This window comes from Corvus kubaryi, unplaced genomic scaffold (assembly GCF_017639235.1).
Source record: "Corvus kubaryi isolate FWS band 111438036 unplaced genomic scaffold, C.kubaryi_AGA036_p1.0 37396, whole genome shotgun sequence".
Classification (NCBI taxonomy): domain Eukaryota; kingdom Metazoa; phylum Chordata; class Aves; order Passeriformes; family Corvidae; genus Corvus; species Corvus kubaryi.
Genome location: NW_024581135.1, coordinates 1,915,924 through 1,941,227, shown reverse-complemented (window position 1 = coordinate 1,941,227; position 25,304 = coordinate 1,915,924). Strand labels below are relative to the sequence as shown.

The following is a 25,304-nucleotide window of genomic DNA, read 5'->3' as shown; positions in this document are numbered from 1 at the left end:
TTGAGGGGGATTGGAGGGTTGGTGCCAAAATGGTGAGATTTGGACATTTTGAGTAAAACTCAGAGTTCTGCTTTTTGGATTTTCTCCAGATAATGAGGGATAGAAGGAAATCGGGCAAGAAGCAGAAGCTGTTTGGAAGGTGATGGGTGGGAATGAGCAAGTTCCTCTTTCCACAGGGGTTATGGATGAGAGGAACTGGAGCTGAGGCTCCGAGGACTGGGGTGGTGCGTGGTCCAAAGGGGAGCTGTGTCCTCTGTCCTCCATCCCACCCCTCCAAAACTGGGGGTAGGGAAGGAGCAGAAGAAACTGGGCAAAGAGATAAGAATTGGAAGGTAAAAGAAACCAGTGGAATGCTGTTAGAGGGAAGAGAGCTCAGTGATTTTATAGTGGGGATCAAACACTGTGTGAAGCACTGACGTTCCTGTGCATTCCTTCCTGGAAGAGCTGATCTTCCTCCGTGTTCTTATTGAATGAGGTTTCAGCAGGTGTTTCAGCTGTGGCATGGGGTTTTAGGAGATATTTCAGCTGTGGCATGGGGTTTCAGCAGGTGTTTCAGCTGTGGCTTGGCCCTGGCAGGGCTGGCTCTGCCCCGGTGCCACAGAGCCAGAGCAGTGGGAGGTGTGAATGCCCCTGCAGATGGATCCCTCTGCTCCATCCCTGCTGGAAGAGGTTTGCTGCTGGGAGCAGCTGCTCTGCAGGGTAATTGCTGTGCCTGTGGAGGCTGTGCCACCCTCCAATCGTGGCTATTCCCGCAGTCCTTGGGATGCAGAGCCGAGTTTTTCCAAGGGATGCAGGTCAAGGCTACGATACTACAAACCAGGTGATGCTGGGCTAGCTGCACATCAGTTCTGTCTGTAGACCAAATCATGCCCAGCACTGTGGTGCCTGCTGCCCTTCCAGCCCTTTGGAGTATCCCTTTTCCATGGAAAAGGTGCAGGGAAGCGCAGAACTCCTGGTGCTGTCAATCTCCTTCCGTGATTCTCTGCCGTGTTTTCAGTTCGTGAGGTTTTAGTGTGGTCGGAGGCTGGAGCAGGGCGGGGAGAATGTTTCTTTTCCATCCCGGGCTTTTGCAATCCTGCTGCAGCATCAGATCTGTAAACATTCCGGCTTCCAGCACTGCTGGCATTTAGCTCCTCGGTTTGCAAGTGAGGAAGGGAATTTAAGTTGTTGTCACTGGTCTCCAGTGGATCAGGAGCACACCCGACCAGCGGGGAACCAAGGGATTATTCCCTGAGCTCTGGGGTGTGGTTGCTCTGTTAAATCGTGGATGCTGGAATCTTCCTCTCTCCTGGAGTTGGGAATACTCGAGATTTGCAGTTCTGGAGGGCAGAGGAGAATGATCTGCCTGCAGCGGTGCTGCTGGTGGTGATGGGATGAGAACAAAGCTCTCTGGTGAGGGACTGTGTCCTTGTCCTGATGTCCTGAGGTGTTTTGGCCCCTCACAGGTGGAGGTTTGGGGGGCAGAGATGTGCCCGGGGGCTCACTGCTGTCATGATCAAGGCCCTCCAGGAATTCCTCCCTCAGGATTCAGCCACACACTAAATTAGGCTCTGAACCGGTGCACCCCAGAGCAAATGTGACAGTGGGAGCTCGGGAAATGCTTTCTTTGCAGGGAGGTGCAGGGATCCCCCTTGTCTCCCTCTGCCACCCTGCCAGGATGCCCCGTGACCAGGATTGTTCCCTGATCCCCCTCCATCCTGGCTCTTGCTGACAGGGAAGCTGCTCCAGGGGCCAGAGGTGCCCTGTGGAGCCGCTGTGACCTCTCCTGCCCCAGACTGGATTTGACTCCACGCTCAGGATCCCATTACAAATCTCCTGAGCCACCCCGTGGCCCCATAAATCTGCCAGTGATAAGTTTAACAAAGTGGAGATTAACACAGCACTGCCATGGCGCAACTGGGATGGAGTTCTGGCTTCTGGAGGTGCAGCTGAAGGTCCTTGGGGCTTTCACCAAAACTGCTTTGTTTGGAAATTTCCACCTGTTCCACTTTGTTTTGGAATATCCTAAACCCTGCTCCACCCATGGGTTATCCCTGCCCCTGAGGTGGCCTTGTCTGACCCCTCCTCCGGTGCTGCTCCAGGAGCTGCCTGAGGATGGGTTTTATTTTCTGGCTGTGAAATTTTGGTTTTGTTCAAAGGAAATCATGACGTTCTCTGAATAACAGTAAAACCCCAGTAGTTTACAATCGGCTTCGAAGTGTTGGATGTTTACGAAATGGACAATCGTGGAATTTCGGCTGGAGAAGACCTTTAAGATCATTGAGTCCAGTCTTTCCCCAGCACTGCCAAGGCCACCACTGACCTGTGTCCCCAAGTGCCACATCCACATGGATTTTAAATCCCTCCAGGAATGGGGACTCCACCACTTTCCTGATCACTTGGTCACCCTTTCTGGGAAGAAACTTTTCCTAATATCCACTGTTCTCTTTTCATTCTCAACTACTCCTAAAATCAGGAGACTTTTAGTTAGAGGGGTCTCAGGCCTCGTGAATTATGGCATCTTTTTTTTTTCTTTTCTTCTACAGATAACATTTTTCTGCCTTTTCTCTCTAAACTGTTAATTAAACAAAAGAAATGACCAAATTCTCTTCTCCCACTGCTGTAAGGAAGTAGGGTAGGTTAGCTGAAATGCTGGAGCCTGGTGAAAACTGGAGAAAATTTGGATGATTTTGAGTCTGGCAGTGACTTGGTTGCACCAGTGCGAGTCAATAATAGTGAGAGAGCTGCTACTCTGAGTATTGCTGTGTCAGAACTATGCAAAAATGTTGCTCAAGAGGGTTTTTTAATAGCTGCCTTTGTTTCGGGGCATCTTTGTACTTCCTATTCCTTTTCGGAAGAGTCTGTTTTCCAGGTCGTGCATCAAGGTGGAAGAACAGCTTTAAAATATTCCCCAAGGTCTGATTTCCTGAATTGCAGAGCTACACCAAAATGAAATGATGTTTTCTGAGGGGAGGGGATTTGTTGCAAGGAGTTAAAGGTTCTTTTCTGCTGGCACTGAGAGCTGAAAGTGGATCACTGGCCACGAGCCAAACTCCATCAGCTCCACAGAAATATTCATGAGATAAATCAATAATTAAGCCCCTTCTGCAAAAGTAATGCTGGGTTTGACTCCAGTTGCTCTGTGGTGCCTGTTCAAACAGGGCTGCTTGGTTTCATTTATTTTCCAAGTGAGTTTTAGGAATATTATCAAGATTTAAGGATTTTTGGGGGTTTTTTTGATGCTTCAGTTTGACTCTGTACTGTATTCAGGTTATTCTGAATAAATTTCCTTATTCTTTTTTCACCCAGGGATTCTGAATTTTCACCCACTGGGTGATTTGCTGCTGTTCCAATGTTTTTGTAGGGCAAGCTGACACAGAAAATGGATGGGGATGGCAGCAGCATTTCCTCAGTCAGTACAGCTGAATTTTGCTGTTTTTCTAACATGCTTTTATTTTCCCCATTTGTTTTCAACCGTGTTTTCAATTCTCAGTAGAGATAAATGGCTTCAGGAGGATGGGATGGATCCTGTTTATTTCTTGGGCTTCATCAGCAAAACAGCAACAACCTTGTAGCTGCAGCATCCCTGTGACTTGTGGGGAAAAGAACCCCTTCAATCTAAAAAGTTCTCTGCAATTCCAGGGGGAATTTGCAGGGCCAGCCACTTATCCAGTTGGGAATGGAGACAGCATTCAGCAAATGTGGCCTCTCCGTTTTCAAAGGGAGGGAAGGCTTTAATTCCTGCTCTGGAGGCTGGAGGGAAGGAATGTGTTTTGTTCCACCTTCTGAGGGAGAAGCTCCATGCTGGGTGGGAAGTGCTTCGACTCACCAATCCCATTGCCACCCGTGAGGGTTTGCTTTGAAAAGATTCTGTCTTCCAGGCCTGCAATTATCCATCTTTTATTTACAAACCCTCTCCTACAAGAGCACTCAGGGTACTGAAAACTATCTGTGAGATAATTCTCCATTAATTAAGCTCCTGCACGTCACGTGGCTCCGTTACCTGTGCTGGCAGTGGTGCCGTGTGAGGTGCCATAAATCCTCCCTGAGATCATCCCAATAAAACTGCCTGGCCTGAGCATGGAGCCAGGGTGACAGTGACAGGGATCCAGCACAGCCAGGCTTTGCCAAGGGATTCAGAGCTGGGTGATTTGGCACTTTGGTTTGTGCAGTTTCTCTGAGTGGTTCCATGACTCAGGCAGCCTGTTCAGGGGGTAAAGGGGGTGCTTTTATTTCACCAGGTGAGGGGGAAAAGAACCCTCCCACTCCCTTCCCAAACCCCCTGGCACCACAGGCAGCGTGGACACAGGGACCTTGTGACCTGCAGCCCCACTCAGGTGGCTGGTCTTTAGACCCCTGTGAAGTCCCTCACCTGGAAAAAGAGTTAGGAAGGAATTTGGGGAGAGGATAGGACTGTGCTGGTGGAGTGTGGGGCATGGCCAGACAAGCACAGTGAGCAGCTTAGAGCTGGGGCTTTTGTCCCTTCATCCCATGTTGTTTCCTTCTCAAATCACCCCCATCTCTCCCTGTTCTTGCCTGGTCATCCTCTAATCTTGTGTAATCCTGAAATGGGTCAGAGCATCCCACACCAGTTTGGGGTGAAGGGACCTTAAAGCCCCTCCAGTGCCACCCCCTGCCATGGGCAGGGACACCTTCCACCATCCCAGGCTGCTCCAAGCCCTGTCCAGCCCGGCTTTGGGCACTGCCAGGGATCCAGGGGCAGCCACAGCTGCTCTGAGAAACTTCTCAGGGTCCCCCTCTCCTGCCTCTGTGGTTTTGTGCTCTTGTGTGTGACCTGTGAGAACCTCTAATTTTGGGGGGTGGTTTCGGGCTAAAATCCCTCATCATACTCAAATGCCTCCTCCCAGCCCCCCAAATTCAAAGAAATCCAGGATTTTGTTGTCTTCCTGCTTCCTTTCTACTCAAGCACTTGGGAATTCTGTTCTGAGCCATCTTACCTTGCCCATGGTTTTTATAAGGGTTTTTTTTGGGGGGGGGATGGATCTGGGAGTGGATTCAGATGCCTGAAGGGGAGGTGTCATCTCCCTTCACATCACAACCTGCACACCCAGGGCTGGAGTCCACCCTGAGGATCGCAGGGGATTAATCATGCAATTCCATTAGGGCTTCTCACCCTTAGCAGGCAGCTCTGAGCTTTCCTCATTTCCTCTCTCTAGGGAATTTGGGGGAGTTGAGGTTTATTTATTTATTTTATTAAACCAGGAAATGTATTTGGTTATCTTTAATTTCTTTAATTGAGACTGCATTAGCTTCTGGCGACAGTGCTGCTCTGAGGGTAAATTTGGCATTTATGGTGAAGATCCTTTTTGTGGTTGTGAAATCCTCTTTTTCTTTTTTTTAAAATGCCTTTTAACTCAATAGGAAACTAGAGAAGTGCAATAATAATTGTCAATATGTCTGAACAGAATTCCTGGTGCTGTCCAGGGGCCAGAGCAGAATCTCTCTGGCTGTCAGTGCAACTCCAGCAGGAATTGTGTGGGTGGATCAGAGCACTTATCCCAGCCATTATGCAGCAGTGGCACAAGTTAATGGAACAGATTGTCAGGGGGACTGTAGGAAGGAAAGCAGATGTGATTTATGGATGGGAGATAATAACCTGCATGTAATGAGAAAGTTTGGAAAATAATACACGAGGTGCACAGATGAAACGGTTGGCATCGCTCAGAAAATAACATTTTATTTCTGGCTGCTTGTTGCTTCCTTGAATTATACCTCTTGATTTTGGTGTTTAATGCAGGATGAGTTACATTTGGTAAAACGAAATGAATGCAGTTATGTCACTTCTGAAGGTGACAACGGGGAGAAAAGGGAACACGCTGAAAATCGGGATATTCGTGGTTGCTCATGCTGCCTTCTGGTTTGGGGCAAACCCTTTGGATCTGGAGGGTGTTGCCTCTGTAGGGTGGATGTGGCTTTTGTTATCTTTGGGGAAAACCTCTCAGAATTCAGGAGATCATAAGAAGATCACAAAAGACCCCCAAAAACCAAAAAAACCCCAAAACAAAACCAAACCAAACAAACAGGAAAACCCCCATCCCAAACATAAAAACCTGGGGCTGTGTGGATGTGGCAGCGAGGAGCTGGTGGCACAGGAGGAAGGCTCAGGAAGCTCGAGTGGGGTGACACAGGAAGAGCCCAACATCTTCCCAACATCAGAGATCCAGCCAGGAGCTCCTGAACAAAGAATGAGATCCATGTAGGTTTGAAGCACGAGACCCACCCCCCAAAACCCCACAACTGCTCTCATTTCGTGCAGTCAGTGAAGATGCTCTGTGATCCCCCACATTCCTTTATTTCCTTCAGATATCAGTGATGGCTTTTCCAGCCTTTCAGCTTCCCAAACAAAACTCCTGAAAGGAGGAAACCTGACCTGTGGAGCACTTTTAGGAGTTGCTGCTTTGCACTTGGAGCTTTTCAGCCCGGCAGATAAATCCCACTCGCAGGCAGTGCCTCTTCCAGCTGCGTGGAGCACAGTTATTATGGAATTACTCTTTTTTCAGGCTCTCTGACATTCCAGGCATGGAATGCTCCATGGACGGGCTGGATTGATGGCACCAGAGCTGTGTTTGCCTTGGTGGGATGAGGCACTGACAGCTCTCTGAGCCTCAACTCGGGCATGAAGGGAATAAATGGGATAAGTGAATATTTGAGGTTGTGGGATTTTTTGGCTTTGTTGCCTGGAGCTTGGGATGGGCAAAATTGGGGTAAGGGGGTAAAATTCCATTTGGGAAATGGTTCTGGAATATTCATAGCAGGGCAGGGCAGCTCATGCTGGGAGTGCAGAGCTTTGGCTGGCTGGGAGCATCCCAGTGTGGGGAGCTGTGAGGAAACAGAGTGTGGGGTAGGTGCTGGCTGGTCTCCCCACTTTCCTGGGAATGGGGGAAATCTGGGATCGGGAGTTGCCTCTCCAGGCTTGTGTCTTACAAGGGGCTGCGTGGGTGGCCCCACACCCGGGAATTACCCACTAAACCACTCAGAAATTGCCTTCTCATCCTGGAACTCCAAAACCCCGGGATGGAGCAGCAACACACACTTCAGGCAAACCCCTCCCTGCCTCCTTTTCCCCCGAGCTGAAGGAGCAGGTGAGTGGAAGCTCCTGATCTGCTCTCTTGAAGTCGAATCAAAGCGTGACAAAAATGGTTAATTGAGCGGAGCGTTGGAGCAGCTGCTGCTGCGAGTGGCACCGGTGGCACCTCCCTCAGCTGAGCATGGCACCGGGTACCAGCCACCTCCTCAGCTTTGAAGGCCTCCTCAGTGGTCTCTTGGAGAAGGGGGAACACCGGGAGCTTTGATGGGAGATGAGAAGGATGTCGCTTTCGATAGAGGATTCGTGTTTTAAATGCGGCGTGCAGCTGGGGGAGCAGAGCTCTGTCTGAAGGGGCCTTTGAAGTGTCACACGAGGCTGTTTTTAGGGGTGGTGATGCGTGTTTGGCTTGTGAGCAATTATGGTTCTTGCAAAGAGGGATCAAGGCTTTCCGGGAGCGCGGGTTGTGCTGCGCCGTGAATCCGTGTGGGAATGTCACTCCTGGTGTCACTTGGGAATCGGGGAGCTCGGCGTGGCACCAGTCCCGCTCCAGATGTCACTGCGGGGCGCCTCCCACACAGCGTCAGGTGATTTGTTGGTGCTGAGGATGAAAATCACAACCTTTTCTGAATATGATACAAGTTTAGGGTGACATAACTGTGATGGGCTGCCTGCTTTGGCTCCAAGCTGTGCTTTTGGTGACACATTTGCATGTTTAGCATAGGGATGAAACCAGTAGAGTACTGGGACCGTACTGGGACCGTTCTGGGTCACCTGGGCCTCAGCAGAACTCAGGACCTGCAAACTTGAGCTCAGCTCTGGGCTTTTCTCACAGCACAGCTTTCAGTGGTTTGTAGGAATGAACTGCAGAGCTTCTGCAGGTATTTACAGGGTTACTGCCCCAATAGTTACAGGGTTGTTCCCCCTATAGTTACATGACTGTTCCCCCAATGTTTACAGGGTTATTCCCCCAGTATTTATATGGCTGTTCTCCTAATATTTACATGGCTATTGCCCCAGTGTTTACAGGGTTATTCCCCTGACATTTACAGGATTATTCCCCCAAAATTTATGTGGCTATTCCCCTGATATTTATGGGATTATTCTCCCAATATTTACATGGCTATTCCCCCAATATTTACATGGCTATTCCCCTGATATTTATGGGATTATTCCCCCAATATTTACAGGATTATTCCCCCAATATTTACAGGATTATTGCCCCGATATTTACAAGGTTATTCCCCAATATTTACAGGATTATTTCCCCAATAGTTACATAACTATTCTCCCAATATTTACGTGGCTATTCCCCCAATATTTACAGGATTATCCCCCCAGTTTTTACATAGCTATTTCCCCTCAATTCCCAGGAGGGGAAGGAAATATCCAGCTCCTGCTGCTTGTCTCCCCCATCCGTGGCTGCTGACCCCAACGTGAGCACACAGGGAACATATGCCACGTTTTATTTGCCAGCCATACAAAAGATGGGTTTGGAGCACCCAAAATGTCACATCTGTTCAGTCCACAAGATATTGTCCTGTCCAGTGCACTGAATGGCTCCCTCTGTGGGAAATGCTGCATTTCAGGATGTCAGATTGGGATAATAAAGGGGTTGAAATGTTCTTTGTCTCATGGAGTTTCTCCTCTGTTTGCAGCAAGGGAAGCCCTACGTCTTTGACAGGGTGTTACCTCCTAACACAACCCAGGAACAAGTTTATAATGCCTGTGCCAAGCAGATTGTCAAAGGTAGGTGTTGTCTTTGTTTATTGTCCCTGCCTGGGGGGAGGGAAAAGGATGTCTCTGTGCCCTCAAGCTGTTTAAAGACTGGGTAATGAATGTTTGGATGTCTGAAGGGGAGTTTAGTAATTAGTAATTCCAAACATTTCCTTTTTTTAAGGGCTTGTCTGTGTGGAAAAAACCAAAACCATCAATGCTGAAGGAACTGCAGCGCAGCTGTTCCTTACTCTCTCCTTGTTATTCCACACAAACACTTGGTTTTTTGGGATATAAAGGACAAAAAGTGTGTTTTTCATGCAGTGTGAGACTGTTCAGTCCAGGATGAGTGTGGAATATCTGTACAATGGAATGGGAGGATGGATCATTGAAGGAGAGTGGGGAAGGCCCTGGTTTGGGAGTTGCTTTGCATGCAGAGAGCTTTAATTTAAAACTGGAATGAGGACACAGATGCCTCTTGGAAAACACCCTAGTTCTTGGAACAAAACCTTCAAAAATGGTTGAAATTTTAAGATTTTCACTGCAAAATCTTTTTTTTGGGGCTGCATGTTAATCACCTGGCAAACCCCCCCAGTGTTGAAGTCACCCTCACGCTTTGTTCTGGTGCTGGATGATCCATCCATGGTCATATTCATAAAATTGTGCATATGCTGAGCTGGAAAGCACCCACAGGATCATCAGTGCAGCTCCTGGCCCTGGACAGGACACCCCAAAAGTCCCACCACGAGCCTGGGAACATTGTCCAACCATTCCTGGAGCTCAGGGCTGGATTTGTGACCACACTGCAGCATCCAGGGGTTATCAGCAGAACCCTCGTTGTTCCCTGGCCTTGTGGGGTGTCCCTGTGCCCTCCAAGGTTTTTATTTTGGTGTTTCGGGGTCCTGCTCCAAACCCTGGGAGCAGCTCTGCAGGAATTTGTTTGGCTCACTCAGAAAACCTCGAGCAGCCCAACCTGGGGCAGCCCAGGTGATGGGGGGAAGGACCAGAGAGAAAGTTATTTGATGTTAGAGAGCAGAAATGAGTCAGAACTCGGCTGCCTCTTCTCCGAGGGGTCTGATTACAGCAGCTCTGCCCTCAGATGGGTGAGCCTTTAATAAAAACTGAATTTATGGAGTTCAGGGATCGTTAGTTCAGGTTGCTGACACACCACTGCACTGCCTGGAAGTTTGGGGAGCTGTTTCAATCCTACAGGGTGTGCTGCTGGTGAATTTGTGGAGGGCCTTTATATCCCCTTTGGAAGTTGGTTTTCCTCCAAAAGTGGTGAGAGAAATAAAATCCTTTGCGAGAGGAATTGGGAAGAACTGAATCACTGACTGAATTGTCTTTATGAACCAAAGAGAAAGGCAAATACTTCCCAAATTCCGTTTGAAAATAGCACTCAAATGTATTTTCCATGTGGGTTGATTTGGACTTCCCAGATGTTTTGAAAGGCAAGGTTGGTGAGGGGAAGGTTTGGAAGAAAAGGAGAGAGAAATGGGGGGAAAAGAGAGAAGGAGAGAACAAGGAAGTGAAGGATGGGGAGGAGAGGGGGAAGAGGAGAGGGCAAGACAAGGAGGGAGGGAGAGCACAGCAGCCCTGGAGTGAAGCTCCGGAGCTCTGGACTTAGATTTCCTTCCATTTAATCTCCATTTTAAAGCCTAATAAAGTGCAGGCTGTGAAAAGTTCCTGATGGGCTGCATTCCCTGTAATTTCCTGCATGGAAAGGGGGGCTGAGTGTGGCACAACTCGGGGCACCGTGTGAATGAATCCCTGAGGGTTTTCCAGGCAGCTTCCCAAGGTTCCCGTTTGCTCTCTGGTTTCACTGCGCTCCCATGGAATGGCTGATGGCTCCACTGTGATTCCTGCCATCCCAGAAAATGCCTGCTGGCCCTGGAGCAATGCTTGGAATAATTATATTGACAATCAGAATGACCCAAACGAGGGGGTTTTTACCAAACAAGGCCTGGGATTAGGTCTGAGCAAACAGCTCCATCCCTGCCCAAGTGTTTCACATTCCTGATGTGAGAAACATGGGGAACAGGGAGTTTTTGGGAGGAGGAAGGGACTCCTGAGGGCCAGAGTGCCAGCAGTGGAAATGTGTGTGGAATCACCAGTGGGGATTGCTTCTTTTTAACCAAAGCTCCCAAATAGCCCCAAATCTGCCAGGGGACAACAGGGTGTGATTGCCACCACTTCTGCTTTGCTTCCTATTGCTCTCTGTTGCCCAAAACCCCAGTTTTTATCTCCTGAATCCACCCAGGTGCACGTGTGGGCCTGGATTTTGCATTTTTCCTGCAATTCCACGGAGGGGGGAATGTCTGGGAGCACTGGAGCACCTCAGTGCATGTGTGTGGGCCTGGGAGGAGGAGAAAATGGCTTTAAAGGATTTTTTGGGTGGTGGTGTTGCTCCCACCTGGGAGCTGAGTGACTTTTCTGGTTGTAAATATGGGGAATTGGGGAAGATGATGGGTGAAAAAGAGAAGTACAGGGCTAAAAATGTGTGGCTGTGGGAATGTGTTTGTTGTGTCCATCCTCAGGAAAAAAAGGCAGCAGCTGAGGGGCAGAAGGAGGATTTTGGGGAAAAACTGGGAATCACTGTGGGCCAGGAGTTGACAAAACCACTCAGACTTCCTTTTTTTCTGGGAATTACTTAAAAATCCCACCTGATCTTGGTTCAGTCCCTTTGTTAATCTGATTTTTTCCCCCTCCCTTTGGAGTTTTGTTCTTTCTGTCTGGGGCTGTTTCTCTCTGGATTCAGTGCACAGATGGCCCATAAATGACTTCAGGTGGAAAGTCTTCCAACAAAAATAACCTCAATACTGACACCTCTGACTTGTTTTCACTGCAGGTGATGCAGAGGGCTATTTTTTTCCTTAATAGGATAAGGTATTTTTTGCTAATTGAGAAGGTAAATGACTTATCTCTACTTCCTCCAGCAAAATGCAAATATTGATGCAAATTCTGAGCAATTTTCTTACATAACAGTTGATTAATCAGGTTATTTTCCCCCTTGGCTGTGAGCTCAGTTGGTACCTTGCATTTACCTGGAGATAATAACCCTTTTTTTTTTTCTTTTTTTTCACTTTCTTGTTTTTAATTCAAGCTATTAAAAAAAAAAAAATCAACCAAATTTGGCAGGAAGATGAAATAGTAGTAATAAACTCCTATGGAATAGTACAACTGGATTTTTTTTATCCACCCCATAATTATTGATAATCAATTATTTTAAACTTTGTTTCCTTAAAGCAAGCAGTGTTTCTATTTTTGCGGGCAGCTGAGGATGTTAAATTAATTAAAAATGTTAATTCCAGAAGGACAGTACTTATGGCCTCTAACTTTGTCACTGTCTTTGAGTTCAAGACTCTTTTTCTATTTTTCTACTGTATCTTATTCAATCTTCCTTCCTGTCTGGAGCACCTACATGGAGCTGCAAATAAGGGGATTATTTGTGTATTTATGTAAATGCCATCTATATGACATATCATCTATAATCTAATTAATTTCATTTTTTCCTTTGCCTGGAAACCTCTATTAATGGAGATCCAGAGGATGGGAAACATCACAAATACAATTTACAGCCCTCCCAGACTGCTGGAAGTGGGCAGTCACTGCAAAGTCAATATTTTGATATCTGAATCCAGTATCAAATGATTCATTCTGCCCTGAGAGAAGCTGGTTTTCAAATTCCTGTTCATTTGACTTTCTTCTTGCTTTGCAGACAGGCTTGGAAATTAATGAGGCCGTGAACTGTGATACAGAAGTAGGAAATAGAATGTGAATTTATAATAAGGAGTATCTGGGAATTTGTCTGATTTTCTCCAGGGTGCCTGATGGTTTTAAATGGAGTTCAGCTTTTTCTTCCCCGTGTTCCACAGATGTGTTTGGATGATATCTGATGTCCAGAGAGGTTTTTCTCCCAGGAGAGTGACAGAGATGCCAATAATTCTAAAATTCTCTAATTTAGATTTTATAACGATTTTTTGTGGCCTAAAATTATCTCAATATCTTATATTTTCCCCATTCTTTATTGCCCAAACTACTTCCTACTTCAGCTCCAACACTTTAAAGACTTAAAAAATGCTGATAATTCAGCTTGAGGATGTCATTAAAAAGTTTTGTTTTCCTTCTCCTTGCAGATGTTCTGGAAGGCTACAACGGCACAATCTTTGCTTATGGACAGACCTCATCAGGAAAAACACACACTATGGAGGTACAGGGGCAAAATCAAACCAGTTTGGGGGGAGGAGGAAAATTCCATGTGTCAATTACCTGGGCAGGGCAGATCCCTGGAGCTCTGAGCTGGGAGAAACATGGAAAAAGGGATTTGGGAATGTTCAGCTCCTCCTGCCTTCAGCAGTTCAGTCAATGTGGATTTTTTCCCAAGGTTTTTCCACAGATGTCTGAGTAAATCCCAGATTTATTTGGAGCAAACGGTGAGCAGAACACATCAGGTGTGGTTTCTCCTTGTTTGTCATTACAGGAATGTTTGTGTTTTAAAGGGTTTGAGTGGGGTTTGTGAATCCACGGATGAGAGCAGCAGTAAAAGTCTGCGGAGTTCCCTGGCACTGCAGGATTAGGGAAATTCCTGCCTTGGTTCTTGGGTTTCTCATTTGCAGTCTCCTTCTGGGAATGCCCCTCTGGCATCCTGCAGCACAGACGGATGGGGTTGGACTTCTTGGAGAAGGGCACGGAATTACAGCAAATTCCAGGGGCTGAAATGCTGAGTCTGTTCATGTTCGTGCTGCTCTGAGGGTGACAGAGCAGGGCTTTTCCTGTGGTTTGGGGTTTTTTTTTTTGGGTCAGGCAGAAGATATTTAGGTATTCCTGCTGAATTCCAAGGATTTCATCCTTGCATGAGGCTGCTCCTCCCCAAACTGGGTGTCTGTGGCTTGGGACATCTCAGCTCAGCAAAGCTGGGCTCTGGGGGAGTTAAAACTGAGTTTTCCTGGGTTCAGCAGCACCCCGTGGTTTTGTTCCACAATTACCACAGGTGAGCCACCAAACCTGAAGGTTAAAGGACAATGGGAGCCACGGGGCCTTGGGAAAATCGCTGCATTCCTGGAGGGTGCAATCAGTGGTGTCTAATTAAGTCTGTCCTTGAGAGGAGGGGGGGAAATCACTGGCTCAGGCCTCACAGATGGCACAATCCTTGAGTAATCCACCAGCTCTGGGTGTAATTAAATCAAAATGTCTGCAGGGCTCGAGCTGGTGCTTCCACATGGCCTGGGAAAGATCTCCTAAAGCCAATTTATATTCAGAATTCCAAGCGGTGATAAAGGAAATGACCGTGGAAAAACGGCTGTTTTCCTCCTTTAATAAAGGAAAAGCTGTCGTTTCAAAGTGGAATCAAGTCTATATTCAGCTTTAATCCCCCTCTTAGCCTTACATCCTCTTGTGAAGTTGCTAAAGTGTGTTGTGGAAGGGGGAAAAAAATAGTCTGAAGTTGAAGAAATAGTAAATCCTCTTGGAAAAGCTGTTACGGGGGATTTTCTGTGAAATGGGAAATGGGAAATGCTTCACAGTGTTGGTGTTAAGCTCCACCAGGACATGGGGCTAGAACACAGCCAGGACAGCCTTTCTGACAGGCACAGATCTTTCTTTGCTGCCTGAATAGCAGGATAAAACTTGAAAAAGCACTTTTTTTTTTTACCATAAATTAAATTGATGGGCTTTGACTCCACAGCAGAGCTTTCAGTGCTCGGTCCCCCTAAATCGGTGTTACTGTATCAACATCCTGAATGAAACCAGCTCTGCCTCAAATGTTGCGCTTCACCTGTGGAAATTACTGTTTTTATTAAAATCTGAGCTTTAACGAGCAGAGAACTCTTCGGAGGAATTTCCCAGCTGCAGTGGCAGCAGCACCACGGTTTTCCAACCCCTTTTTCCGTGAGGTTACAGCAGAATCCATGAGAATATTTGTGGTTTCTTTCCATTTTTAATTCCAGCTTTCCAGCCCACCTTGTCCTTGTTCTTGCCTTCCTGTTTCTGGTCCCTCTCTTGCAGTGGGAGATTCCCTGCCCATGGACTGAGATGAGCTGTAAGGTCCCTTCCAACCCAAACCATTCTATACATAAAAGTGGAATCCACTTCCATCCCCTCTTGTTTGAATGCAAATCCACGGAAATTTCTACTGATTTAAACAGTGGCAGCTGTGGCTGAGTGTCCCTCACACTTCAGGTTTTACACCTGGATTTCTCCTCTGAGCTAGAGGAGCTGTGGAAAGGAAAATACAGTTACCATGGGGCTTGTGAGAATATTTAATTAAATGCATTTATTGTCACTTCCGAAAAATTTTTAAGGGATAGGTTTACCTGGTGCTGCCAGAGGTCTCTGCAGCACAAGTTGGAATCTGAAGGCTCCTCTGGCTGAGGTAAAATCCAGCTCCACCAAAACCACTGCAGGAAAGTGGCTGGAGCGTTCCTGGTTTTGTGGCTGCCTTAGGAATTCCGTGTTCTGCTGTGCTTTGGAGTGTAGGCACAGCTTGGGTTGGAGTTGAGCGCCCTGAAGGAATCCCAGCAAATCTCTGTTTATCCCAGTTTAGGAAAAGCTCCTTTCCCCTCTTAGGGAAAACTCCCTGAGCAGCAACACAGGGTTGGTTCCAGTGAGATTTTCAGGGGTTTCTCCAGGGAGAAGGGATGGAGAGTGTGGAAATGGGGCTGCGCTCACGGTGTGGTGGAGCAAGGGAGAACAAAGTCTTGGGGGGTGTTCGTGTATTCAAGTTTTCCCCTTCCTCAAGGATTTAATTTATTACCTTTTTTTTCCCCATTCTCATAATCTGAAATAAAATGGTGCCTCAGATGGGGAGGACTTTTTAGTTTTGGAGCAGCTCAATGAGATGTTGGGTGTGGTGTAGGGTTTAACTGCTGCAGGAGGGGATGTGATTTGTATAACATAAATAAAATATTCACGGTTTAGCTCCAGCTGAGTGCTGCTTTGTAGGGAAAGCAGTCAGCAATGGAGCTGATTTATCCCTTTTTTTTTTCCCCCCTCAAGATGTTTGTGGAATTCAGGGGCAGGAACCCAATCAGTGCTTTAACCACAAGCTCTGGGGTGGAGGGAGAGGTGGTGCCAGTTCTTTGTGTGAAATTGCCTTCATCCCTGGCTGGTGCTGGGAAATTCACTGCCATTCCACCGGCTTTGGCTAAACAAGGCAGTGGCTAAAATTTATATTTTAGCCTGTATTTTAGGCCAAAATTTTTATGTATTATATATTATTTATAGTCTATTATTTGTTATTATATCTTATAATATATCTATAATTATATGTTAACATAATACAATTATATATTAACATAATATAATTATATATTAATACAATTATATATTAACACAATATATTTCTATATCAATAGAATATACTTATATATTACCTATTTTATATATTATTTTTTATATATATAATATCTATATTTTTCACTATATTTAAGGATGCTAATAAAAGCTGAAAAAGTGGGAAAACAGGTCAGTGTGACCCACTGGTCACTGACAAACATAATAAAAACCACATACACACGTGCGTGATTTTCTTCTATTTTGCTAAAAAAAAAAGGTAAAAAAAAAAAAGTTAGCAATTCCAGATCAAATCTGACCTCCCATGACTGGGAATTGTGTGGTTACCTGCTATATTTTTCTAAAATAATAACAATTCCCTACCACTGTTTGGAGTAAGAATCTTTTTTGTGCTGACGTGGGCAGTTTTAATTGGACAAAGATTTATCCCAGAGGTGTGCCAGAGATTCCAGACACCGTGTTCTGATGGAATCTTCAACTGTGGACTTGTTAGTGCATATTTAAGCAGTTTCATGGAACGTTTGGAAGCAGCATTTCGGTGTGAGCTGTGGTCAGAGAAGGGTTTTGTCTCAAAATGTGGTTTCTGTTCCCATTTCCGTGGCGTTGCCTCTCCCGGATGTGCCTGGGAGAGCAACGCAGGGAAATTGTTGGGATGAGTTAATCCTCAGTTCCTGGAGGAACAGGGGAAGGTGGTTGTGCAGAGGAATATGGAAAGCAGGAGTGTTTGTGAGGTATGGCTCCCTGGCAGTAGGGCCAGTGAGCTCCAATTGGAACTGGAATTGGAATTGGACTGGAATCCTCAAATCCCCATCACTCAGATCTTCCCCCAGCATAGCAGGAAGGAGGAATGGGATGTTTCAATGCTTCTTGTCACTGACAAATTCCCAAAATCCTGCTTTACAGGGAGAATCTGGCTGTGAGTTGGATGTTTGTTGTGCTTGTCAGTCAGAGGGTGAGAGCGGAAACAGCAGCAGGAGCTTACAGGACAAAGGGGTTCTCCATGGGGTGAGGAATTCCAAGGTGTGGCGTTGGTTCTGACACCTTCTCTGAGCACTAACATCAAGTTAACCCCTCCCCAGAGCAATAAACGTTCATAGGGACCCTCTGGAAGAGGGAAATTTGGATAAATCTCCCTCCTGTCTTGTCCCTGAGGGACGATTCCCAAGTTACCATTGGGTTTTGTGTCCGCAGGGAAAACTGCACGACCCTCAGCTCATGGGAATCATCCCCAGAATTGCACACGACATCTTTGATCACATCTACTCCATGGATGAGAACCTGGAGTTCCACATAAAGGTAAATGTGGAGTGACGTGTTATGTAATGGGTCGAAAGGGAAGGAAATCCATGGAAAATCTGCCTTGGAATGTTGTGGGGGGGTTTTCTCCTCCATCCTTTTTGTAACTCAAAATCCAGTATTTATTACTGAGGGTACTTCCTAGAAATCACCTCATGCAGCTACTGGAATTTTTTTCTGGAGTGTGTGTCCGGCTCAGGTTTGCTGGAACCACCCTTTGGGTGGCCAAATATTGATTAACTGCAGCTTCTCCAGAGATTGGACCCCACTGGGTATGACCAGAAATCCCATGGAGCTGCAGAACATTTGGGAAAAGACTGACATCCTATCTCAAGGATGTGGGGTTGGAAGTGGGGGAAGATTGGGCAGTCCATGGAAGGATGTTTAGAAGTGATTTTTGAATTCCTGGTGCGCAGGCTCCTTCTGATGGAGGTCCAAGGCTCCGTTGGAACAGCTGCCATGTTTTTCCATGTCCCTTCCTTCATCCCAGCCATGTGATGTCCCAAATGCTTCGGAGTGACCTTTAATTCCCACTGTCCATCCAGTGTCCCGGGGAGCTCTCAGCCATGGGGGGCACTGGTCCATCTGGCAGAGCCAGGGTCAGGCTGCAGCTTCTTTCCAAGCAGACATCAGTAAAATGGCCATGGATTGCAGGGAAAAGGAGCTCTCTGTGTCATCCCTGCCCCAAAACAAAACCAGGCCTAAATACTTCGGTAGCTGTGCACAGATAGATGTAAAAACATTCTCCCTTCTCCTGCTGCTCACTGAGAATGGAGCTCTCTGTCCTTTCTGTGCCTAAAAGTTAGAGATAAGTGCTATTTTTAGTGCTATTTGCGTTAAATTGTTAGAGGTGCTCCTGGGGGAATATTTGTGTATTTATTTTAATAACCTTGCACCTCTGAACCAGCTTCTGGAAGGGCTCAGTCATTTATTGGGAACCTTCTCAGCAACGAGGTACAGGCAGAAAAAATATTACAAATAAACCACGAAATACTTGCAGAGGCCTTAGATTGTAAAAGATGGAGAGACCCCTCTGAATTGCCACAGGAGTGGCACAGATTCCCTCCCCTCCTCTGGAAAGCTTTCCCGGGGCTGCTGCAATTCCACGCGACAGCCCTTGGATACCAAGAGATGGGGACCCCAAGTCATGGGAAACTCCTGGTGTGTCATGTTGGAAACCACGTTCTGCCAGCACTGTTCCAGTGGTTTCCCACCAGAGCTGATCAATCTCTCCCAGAAAAGCTGCCTGAGCAGCAGAGAGTGGTTGTACAAGGAGCTGTCAGGGAGAGAAGTGTTCTGTCATCAGCAGCCAGGGTTTAACCAAACTCTTCTAATAACTGAGCCAGCACTGAAAATTAATAACATTTTTTCCCCCTCTCTCTCTAGTGGGGATCCATTTAGAATTTGGTCTCTCCTCCATGTGTTGGTTTTCAATGTGAAATATTAAGTCTGGCCTAAGTGGGCTCTTGGAATCAGCTGGTCCAGAGGAGGGCTTTAAATGGGGAAGTAAAGGCACAAAAGCAAAATATATCTGTATTTAATAGCAGTTGTTACATGGAAAGATCAACTCACCTGTATAAAAAGCCCAGACATTATTCTTCAGATGAGAGAAAATGAGACTTCACTAAATACCAGGAGTTCATTGATACCTGGAACGCAGCCTTTCCTGCTGAATAATCTGGATAAACCTGAATTAGGGAAGGGTTAGACCTTACTCCCCTCACATATTTCTGTTTGCTTCTGTGAGTCAGATACCCTTTTATTAGGAAACTCATTCATTCATACATTCATTCATTCATTCTCCTTCTCCTTAATTTTTTTTTCTTGAGGACAATTGTCTCTCTTTGTTACAGCAGAGCTCATTTTCATTTTCTTCCTTGGATTTGATTCAAGGCAGAACCGTCACGTGTGCTTCATTTAAAAGTTTAATTTCATATGTATTGCTGAAGCTTATGGAAATTGTATGGTAAAGGTGCTCTCTGCTTTTGTGGGGGTGAAAATCAATGTACAGTCTTCTACAGTCCTCAAACCCGACCCTTCTCATGGCACAGCTGCACAGGTGTGGCGGGAGCTGGATTGGTTTGATTCAGCTCAATGTTTTTGTCAATTCTGCCTGTGTTACCCAAAAAAAAAAAGAAGAGAAGATTTGCCTGAAGGTTTTTTTGTGTACTTTCCTGATGAATCATTGATAAATGGAGAAAGATCAATGGCTTGTAAATCATTCAAGACACAAGCGTGCTCTCACGAAAGATGTAATTCAAACTGTGTGGGAGGTGGGATTTTATTTTTACTTTGGTGCTTTGACAGGGGTGGAAACACAGAGACAGCAATACATTAAATCAGCAACGTTTAAATCTGTAATGTTTGTGATTATTTAATTAGGTTTCCTACTTTGAGATATATTTGGACAAAATAAGGGACCTACTTGATGGTAAGTTCTGTGCTTCTTACGTGACTGAGCGCCTTGGCTTCATGCAGAGCTTTGAACCAAAGCCTGAGGGGAAACTGACTCTATTTGGGAGGGGATTAAATTTAAACTGTGTGCCAGGGTTTGAGCAGGAGAATTTTGCAGTTTAAATCATCTGATCTGTCTCCTGTGCACCTGCCTCTGCAGAGCACGAGCTTCGTTCTGAATCAGAGGGCGCTGAGGATTTCACAGCCTGCAAGGCAGGGCTGGGCCTCCTTGGCCATGTGTGTGTTCCTCAAGGAAAACTGATTCCAAAATGCAGGGAGTGTTTTAGAATTATCCCTTGCTTCTGTCAGGCAGTTTGGTGGGGAGGATCTGCTTCTTGCACAGTTCATGCCTCTACCTCTGCATGTTGTGTGTTAATGAAGGTGAATTTGTTAATCAGTGTGAGGACAGAAATGTCTGTAAATGTAGAAGTGTCTGTAAATGTAGAAGTGACTGTAAATGTAGAAATGTCTGTAAATGTGACACTGAGCTGTTCTGAATCCCAGGCTGCTCTCCTGTCTCCTCTGCTTTGCCAAAACCCAGCTTAGTCTGGGCTTATTTGATTCACCTAAGCAATAAACAAAAGGTTTTGCCCCGAAGTTGACTATAAATAAACAGGTAAAAGACTGACAGAGCAGGGAACAACTTCTATGTGTCAGAAATATTAGAGATTCATAAGGAGTGGGGAGTGACTGCAGACCTCATTTACAAATTCCCATCCCCAAAATGTGTCTATCATGCCTGGAGCTGACACGTTATTTATCACCTCTGGAATATTCCTGATGATCTGCACGTCTTTTCCAGTGTCAAAGACAAACCTCGCTGTACATGAAGATAAAAACAGAGTCCCATATGTTAAGGTAAAAGAATAATTTAATCCTCAGCTTTTCATTCTTTCCCACATGTGCATTTATTTACACATTTCCATTTGCATCCAGCGTGTTTGCTGAAATAATTCAACTCCTGTTTGAAGCCTTGAATGTTCAGGTTGTGTTGGTTCCTGGGTTTAAATAAGTTTCCTGAAATATTAATGGGCTTGAATCATGTTTGTTTTATTTTCCTGGCTTTGAACGTTGCCATTTTGTTAGGATGCTGTTAAATTTTAAGTATTCACATTCCCCTTTCATGTCAGATATGAAAGAGAACAACCTGAGGAATTTTGTTCTTTAATATTTTGCTGCGTGGATGCTGTAATCTCGCAAGAGCTCAGAACAGATTGGTTGGGTTAGGAATTACTTGTACGACTTTCTGGGCCCTCACTTGAATGCAATACGTTTGACATGAACATATGTGAGCCTAAATGATAGATATATAATATTTTTCTGTTTATTCTCAGCCTGAGGAGCAAAAAAACCCCATAAAATTAAATTATTCAGTGCTGTTGCATGAAGAGAGAAGGACTTTGCATTTTGTCTTGTAGTTTGAGGGGGAAAAATTAACTTGGGTGTGAAATCTAACCCAAATTAGGAGTATGTGTTGTATCACTCCATGTTTCCCATGGAAAATTTCGTGCTGTGCGTTTGGATTTCACCGAGTCTTTAATCTTGTGGAAAAAAATTGGCTCCCAAGTTCCCCGTGAAAATCACCCTAAAGCACGTTCGGGTCCATTGCCTCGCCAACGATCCTGTGGGATGCTGATGGTTCTCCTAATTATTTTGTTCATTAGTGCTAAATGCTCCTCCTGCTAAACACTCCTGATTCATTCCTGCTAAACACTGCTGACTTGCCTGTCCCCAGGGTTGTACAGAAAGATTCGTATCCAGTCCTGAAGAAGTCCTGGATGTCATCGACGAAGGGAAGGCCAACCGGCACGTGGCCGTGACAAGTGAGTGTCCATGGATTCTCTGGCTCTCCAGAGGGGGTGGTTGTGCTTCCAAGGGATTTATTGATCCCTCCTGTCCACCAAGGACTCAGAGTTAGTCTGTGAACGATGTAATGCTGCTGGAATGATAACACTTTCAATCAATTGACTGTACTTTTGTACAGAACCTCCACTGACTGTCAGCTCTGAACTCTGAATTTAAGGCGTGGCATGAACTGGAATTGCTCCATAAAACATCACAGCACAGGTTTGGGCTCAGACTGAAGATATTTTGGAATTACAAAGAGCTAAAATGATGTACTTACATGTTCCTTTGGGCTGCAATTCCCTGGTCAAACAGCAGCCAGAGAGCATAGGGCAATTTTCAGCCTCTGCCTGTTTATCCCAGCAAAGCAGTGACTTGGATTGGGTTCCAGTGATGGCAAAACAAACAAATCTTCAGGAATTAAACCCCAAAAGAATCCAAACTTGTTGATGTTGTGTTGCATGAATGGGGGTAAAAGGGTCTGTTCCCAAATTTGTACTAGAAGATGTCCCTGATCCAAGCAGTCACCTTGGCAGAACCTCAGTTTGTAAAGAAATTCTTGGTGGTGGGGTGGTATTTTGGGTATATTTGGAGTTTTTTGTGTTTCTGTTTTTAATTTTAATTTAATTTGATTTCTTTTGATGCCCTGGTTAACTCCTTTCTCTTCTCTGTCCCTGCCTTCTTGCTTTGGTAAATATTACATTGCTTTCTTTGCCATCATACTGATAGAAATTTGTTCTGAGCAACATTTCCTCCCATTGCTCCTGCTATTTTCTTTAACAAAAAATACCCAAATACTAATTTGCTGATTGAGAAAGTGGTTCCTTGATTCTTAGTATTTTCTTGTTGCTACTTTATGAAATTCCAGCATAACCTGGTTACAATCAAACTTATTTTTAAGTGGAAGCTGAAACTGCAACTGTGTTTTACCTGTGACCTGGGCAAAGGGGGATTTTCACCTAGGTAAGCAATAAAAAGGTGACATTTGGGTCTAAACAGTGTGGTTTGGATGAAAACTTTGCCTAAATGTGAGATCCCCTCCCAGAGTCACACAAAGACCTGCCCAACTTCTTTGGGGTTTGGAATTTGGTAGCCATGGGCCAGCTCGGATGGGATGGAATTCCCTGCCAGGTTTGAAAGGCATTTAAACAAACCATGAAAGGCATTTAAACAAAAGCCCTGACCTGTGGTTGCAGATATGAATGAGCACAGCTCGAGGAGCCACAGCATCTTCCTCATTAACATCAAACAGGAGAATGTGGAAACGGAGAAGAAGCTCAGTGGGAAGCTCTACCTGGTGGACTTGGCTGGGAGTGAGAAGGTAAATTCTCCTTTCTCTTGGACTGCTCCCACTGGGATCACCACACTGAGGATGTGAGGTTGTTTCAGAGAGGTTTCACAGAACTCTCACCTTAGATTATCATTAATAGGGCTGTTGTAATTTTTTGGTTAATGCGGGCTGGAGGAAAGGAGCAGATCAGAATTATTGGTGTGAAAGGCAACCCCCCAAGGTCTGCATTTATAATGGAGTGAGCTGAACCAGTGTACTTTTATATAGCTTTACATTTACATCTGTGGAGCTGGAAAAAGGAATGTAATTTTTATATAATTTATCAAATTAGATGTTGTCACTTGCTCATATTGTCATGTCCTGGTTCTAGGTTTTTCTGTAATTATTTCACATATTAAATGGATGAAATACCAGCAGTTAATGCAGTTTTCAAGTCTCCTTGAAGCTCCCTGAATCTTGATTGTGGTGACTATTTCTGCTTTCCAATGTAGAAAAATAAACCCCAGAAAAATAACTTTGATCTGTTTACCAAAAGAGTAAAGGTTCAGAGTAGTGCTGCAATGCAAAAATGTTTCCCAATTCTCATTCTGATGTCTTCTGGAGTGTTCAAAATCAGGTTTATTGGGATTTTGGGTTGCTCATTGTGACATGTTAATTGATAACCCATGGGTACAATGCAGAAGTGATTTGTCAGAGTAATTAATCACGGTAATGATTGCATATGAATGTTAAATTAAAAGCTCTTTATGATGTTTACGAAGTGAGGGCCTGGACAGGCATTGCTCTTCTCTGAAAAATAAACTTTTGTGGTTTGTTATGTCTGGACATGGTACAGAAAAGCTGAGATTGGGGTTTCCTGGGTAGGTTGTCTTCCTAAAAGACACAACTATTTTTACTTTATGTCATTTTTAGGTGAAAGTACAGATAGTTTTAATTTAATGAAAAATATGTGGCTTTATCCTACATTTGGATACTTTGGAAAATTACTCGTTTTGTTATATTTGCGTGTTAGCAGAAAGGAAAAATACCAGCAAGTTAGAATGGTTTGAAATAGAATTTAGCAGTTTTTGGGATACATTTGTCTTGGTGTGAAAATGGATTGTTTTCCACCACGTGTCATTTTTGGCCTGCAAAAGGAGGCAGTGGCCACGAACAAAACCCGGCCTGATATTTTTGGTCCGTGCAAGCAAAATACAGAGCCAAGATGCTCATTTGGTGGCCACTGAGAGTCTCCATGTGGTGCTCCCTGTCTGTATGGACAGCTTGGCCTTGGACGTGCTTCCCAAATGTCCTCAAGTGAGCACAGACTTCTCCCTGAATAAAATTAGGGACAGCTTGCTCTTGGAGTGGGAGAGAAGTGGAATTATTAGAGGCATGTGCTAACAGAAAAGCTGATGTAAAATTCTCCTCGTCCATGCTGAGCTAAGCTGGGATTTGCTCCTCCAGGAGCATCTTTAGGCACAGCTCTGCGGGGCTGGGGCTTCGTGTGCTGCCAGCAGAGCCTGACTCTCGCCTGCTCTCTTTGGCAGGTCAGCAAAACTGGAGCAGAGGGGGCTGTTCTGGATGAAGCTAAAAATATCAATAAGTCTCTGTCTGCTCTGGGCAACGTGATCTCGGCGCTGGCTGAGGGAACTGTGAGTAATCCTGTCCGTGGGGGTGCCCAGGGGCTTTTATTTATCTGTTTCTTTGCCATCCACGGGAGAAAAAGGAGCTCACATTTCAGTTCTGAAGGGAGAAAACATTGGCTGACCAGCCACAACCAGTGACACTTTGGCTGTTCTGCCCGAGATAAGGAATTAATTCTCTGTGATGTCGCTGGTTATCAAACCTTGGCACAATCAGAACAACTGTGTGCTTCAGATCCGCTCCTGCTGGCCTCACATTCTCCCTTACTGCTCTGTTTAAAAGAATTGTTCTTGTCTCTTCCTTGTATCTGGATTAGAAAACCCACGTTCCCTACCGAGACAGCAAAATGACCCGGATCCTCCAGGATTCCCTGGGTGGGAACTGCAGGACCACCATTGTCATCTGCTGCTCCCCCTCCGTGTTCAACGAGGCAGAGACCAAGTCCACCCTGATGTTTGGCCAGCGGTGAGTCCCACTGGGATCAGCCTGGATGCATCCCTGGGGCTCCTCCAGGTGTTGGAAGTCCAGAGCTTGTGGTTTCTGGAGTTGGTCAAAAACTGGAGAACTTCAGAGAGCTGTCTCTTCATTCCCAGAAAAATCAATGTTAATGTTGGCCAAGCTGCTCTGCTTGGAAGCCCCAGTTGATTTTCCTGCTCTGCTTGGAAGCCCCAATTGATTTTCCTGCAGGAAGTACAAAGTGTTATCTTAATTCCTTGAAATTTTTATGGGAAAGATAAAGGCACTGGGCAGTTTTCTGTGGAA

General features: G+C 45.5%; 1 protein-coding gene across 1 annotated transcript in view; it reads left to right on the top strand.

Moving 5' to 3' along the window:
* Positions 1-25,304, top strand: part of KIF5C (kinesin family member 5C) — a 54,270-nt gene that overhangs the window by 10,944 nt on the left and 18,022 nt on the right. Inside the window, exons 2-10 of the mRNA XM_042041054.1 lie at positions 8,683-8,773; positions 12,877-12,950; positions 17,222-17,326; positions 19,709-19,757; positions 20,583-20,638; positions 21,516-21,603; positions 22,822-22,946; positions 24,446-24,550; positions 24,859-25,007. Of these exons, the coding sequence (XP_041896988.1) occupies positions 8,683-8,773; positions 12,877-12,950; positions 17,222-17,326; positions 19,709-19,757; positions 20,583-20,638; positions 21,516-21,603; positions 22,822-22,946; positions 24,446-24,550; positions 24,859-25,007 (842 nt within the window). The remainder of the gene's footprint in view (positions 1-8,682; positions 8,774-12,876; positions 12,951-17,221; positions 17,327-19,708; positions 19,758-20,582; positions 20,639-21,515; positions 21,604-22,821; positions 22,947-24,445; positions 24,551-24,858; positions 25,008-25,304) is intronic.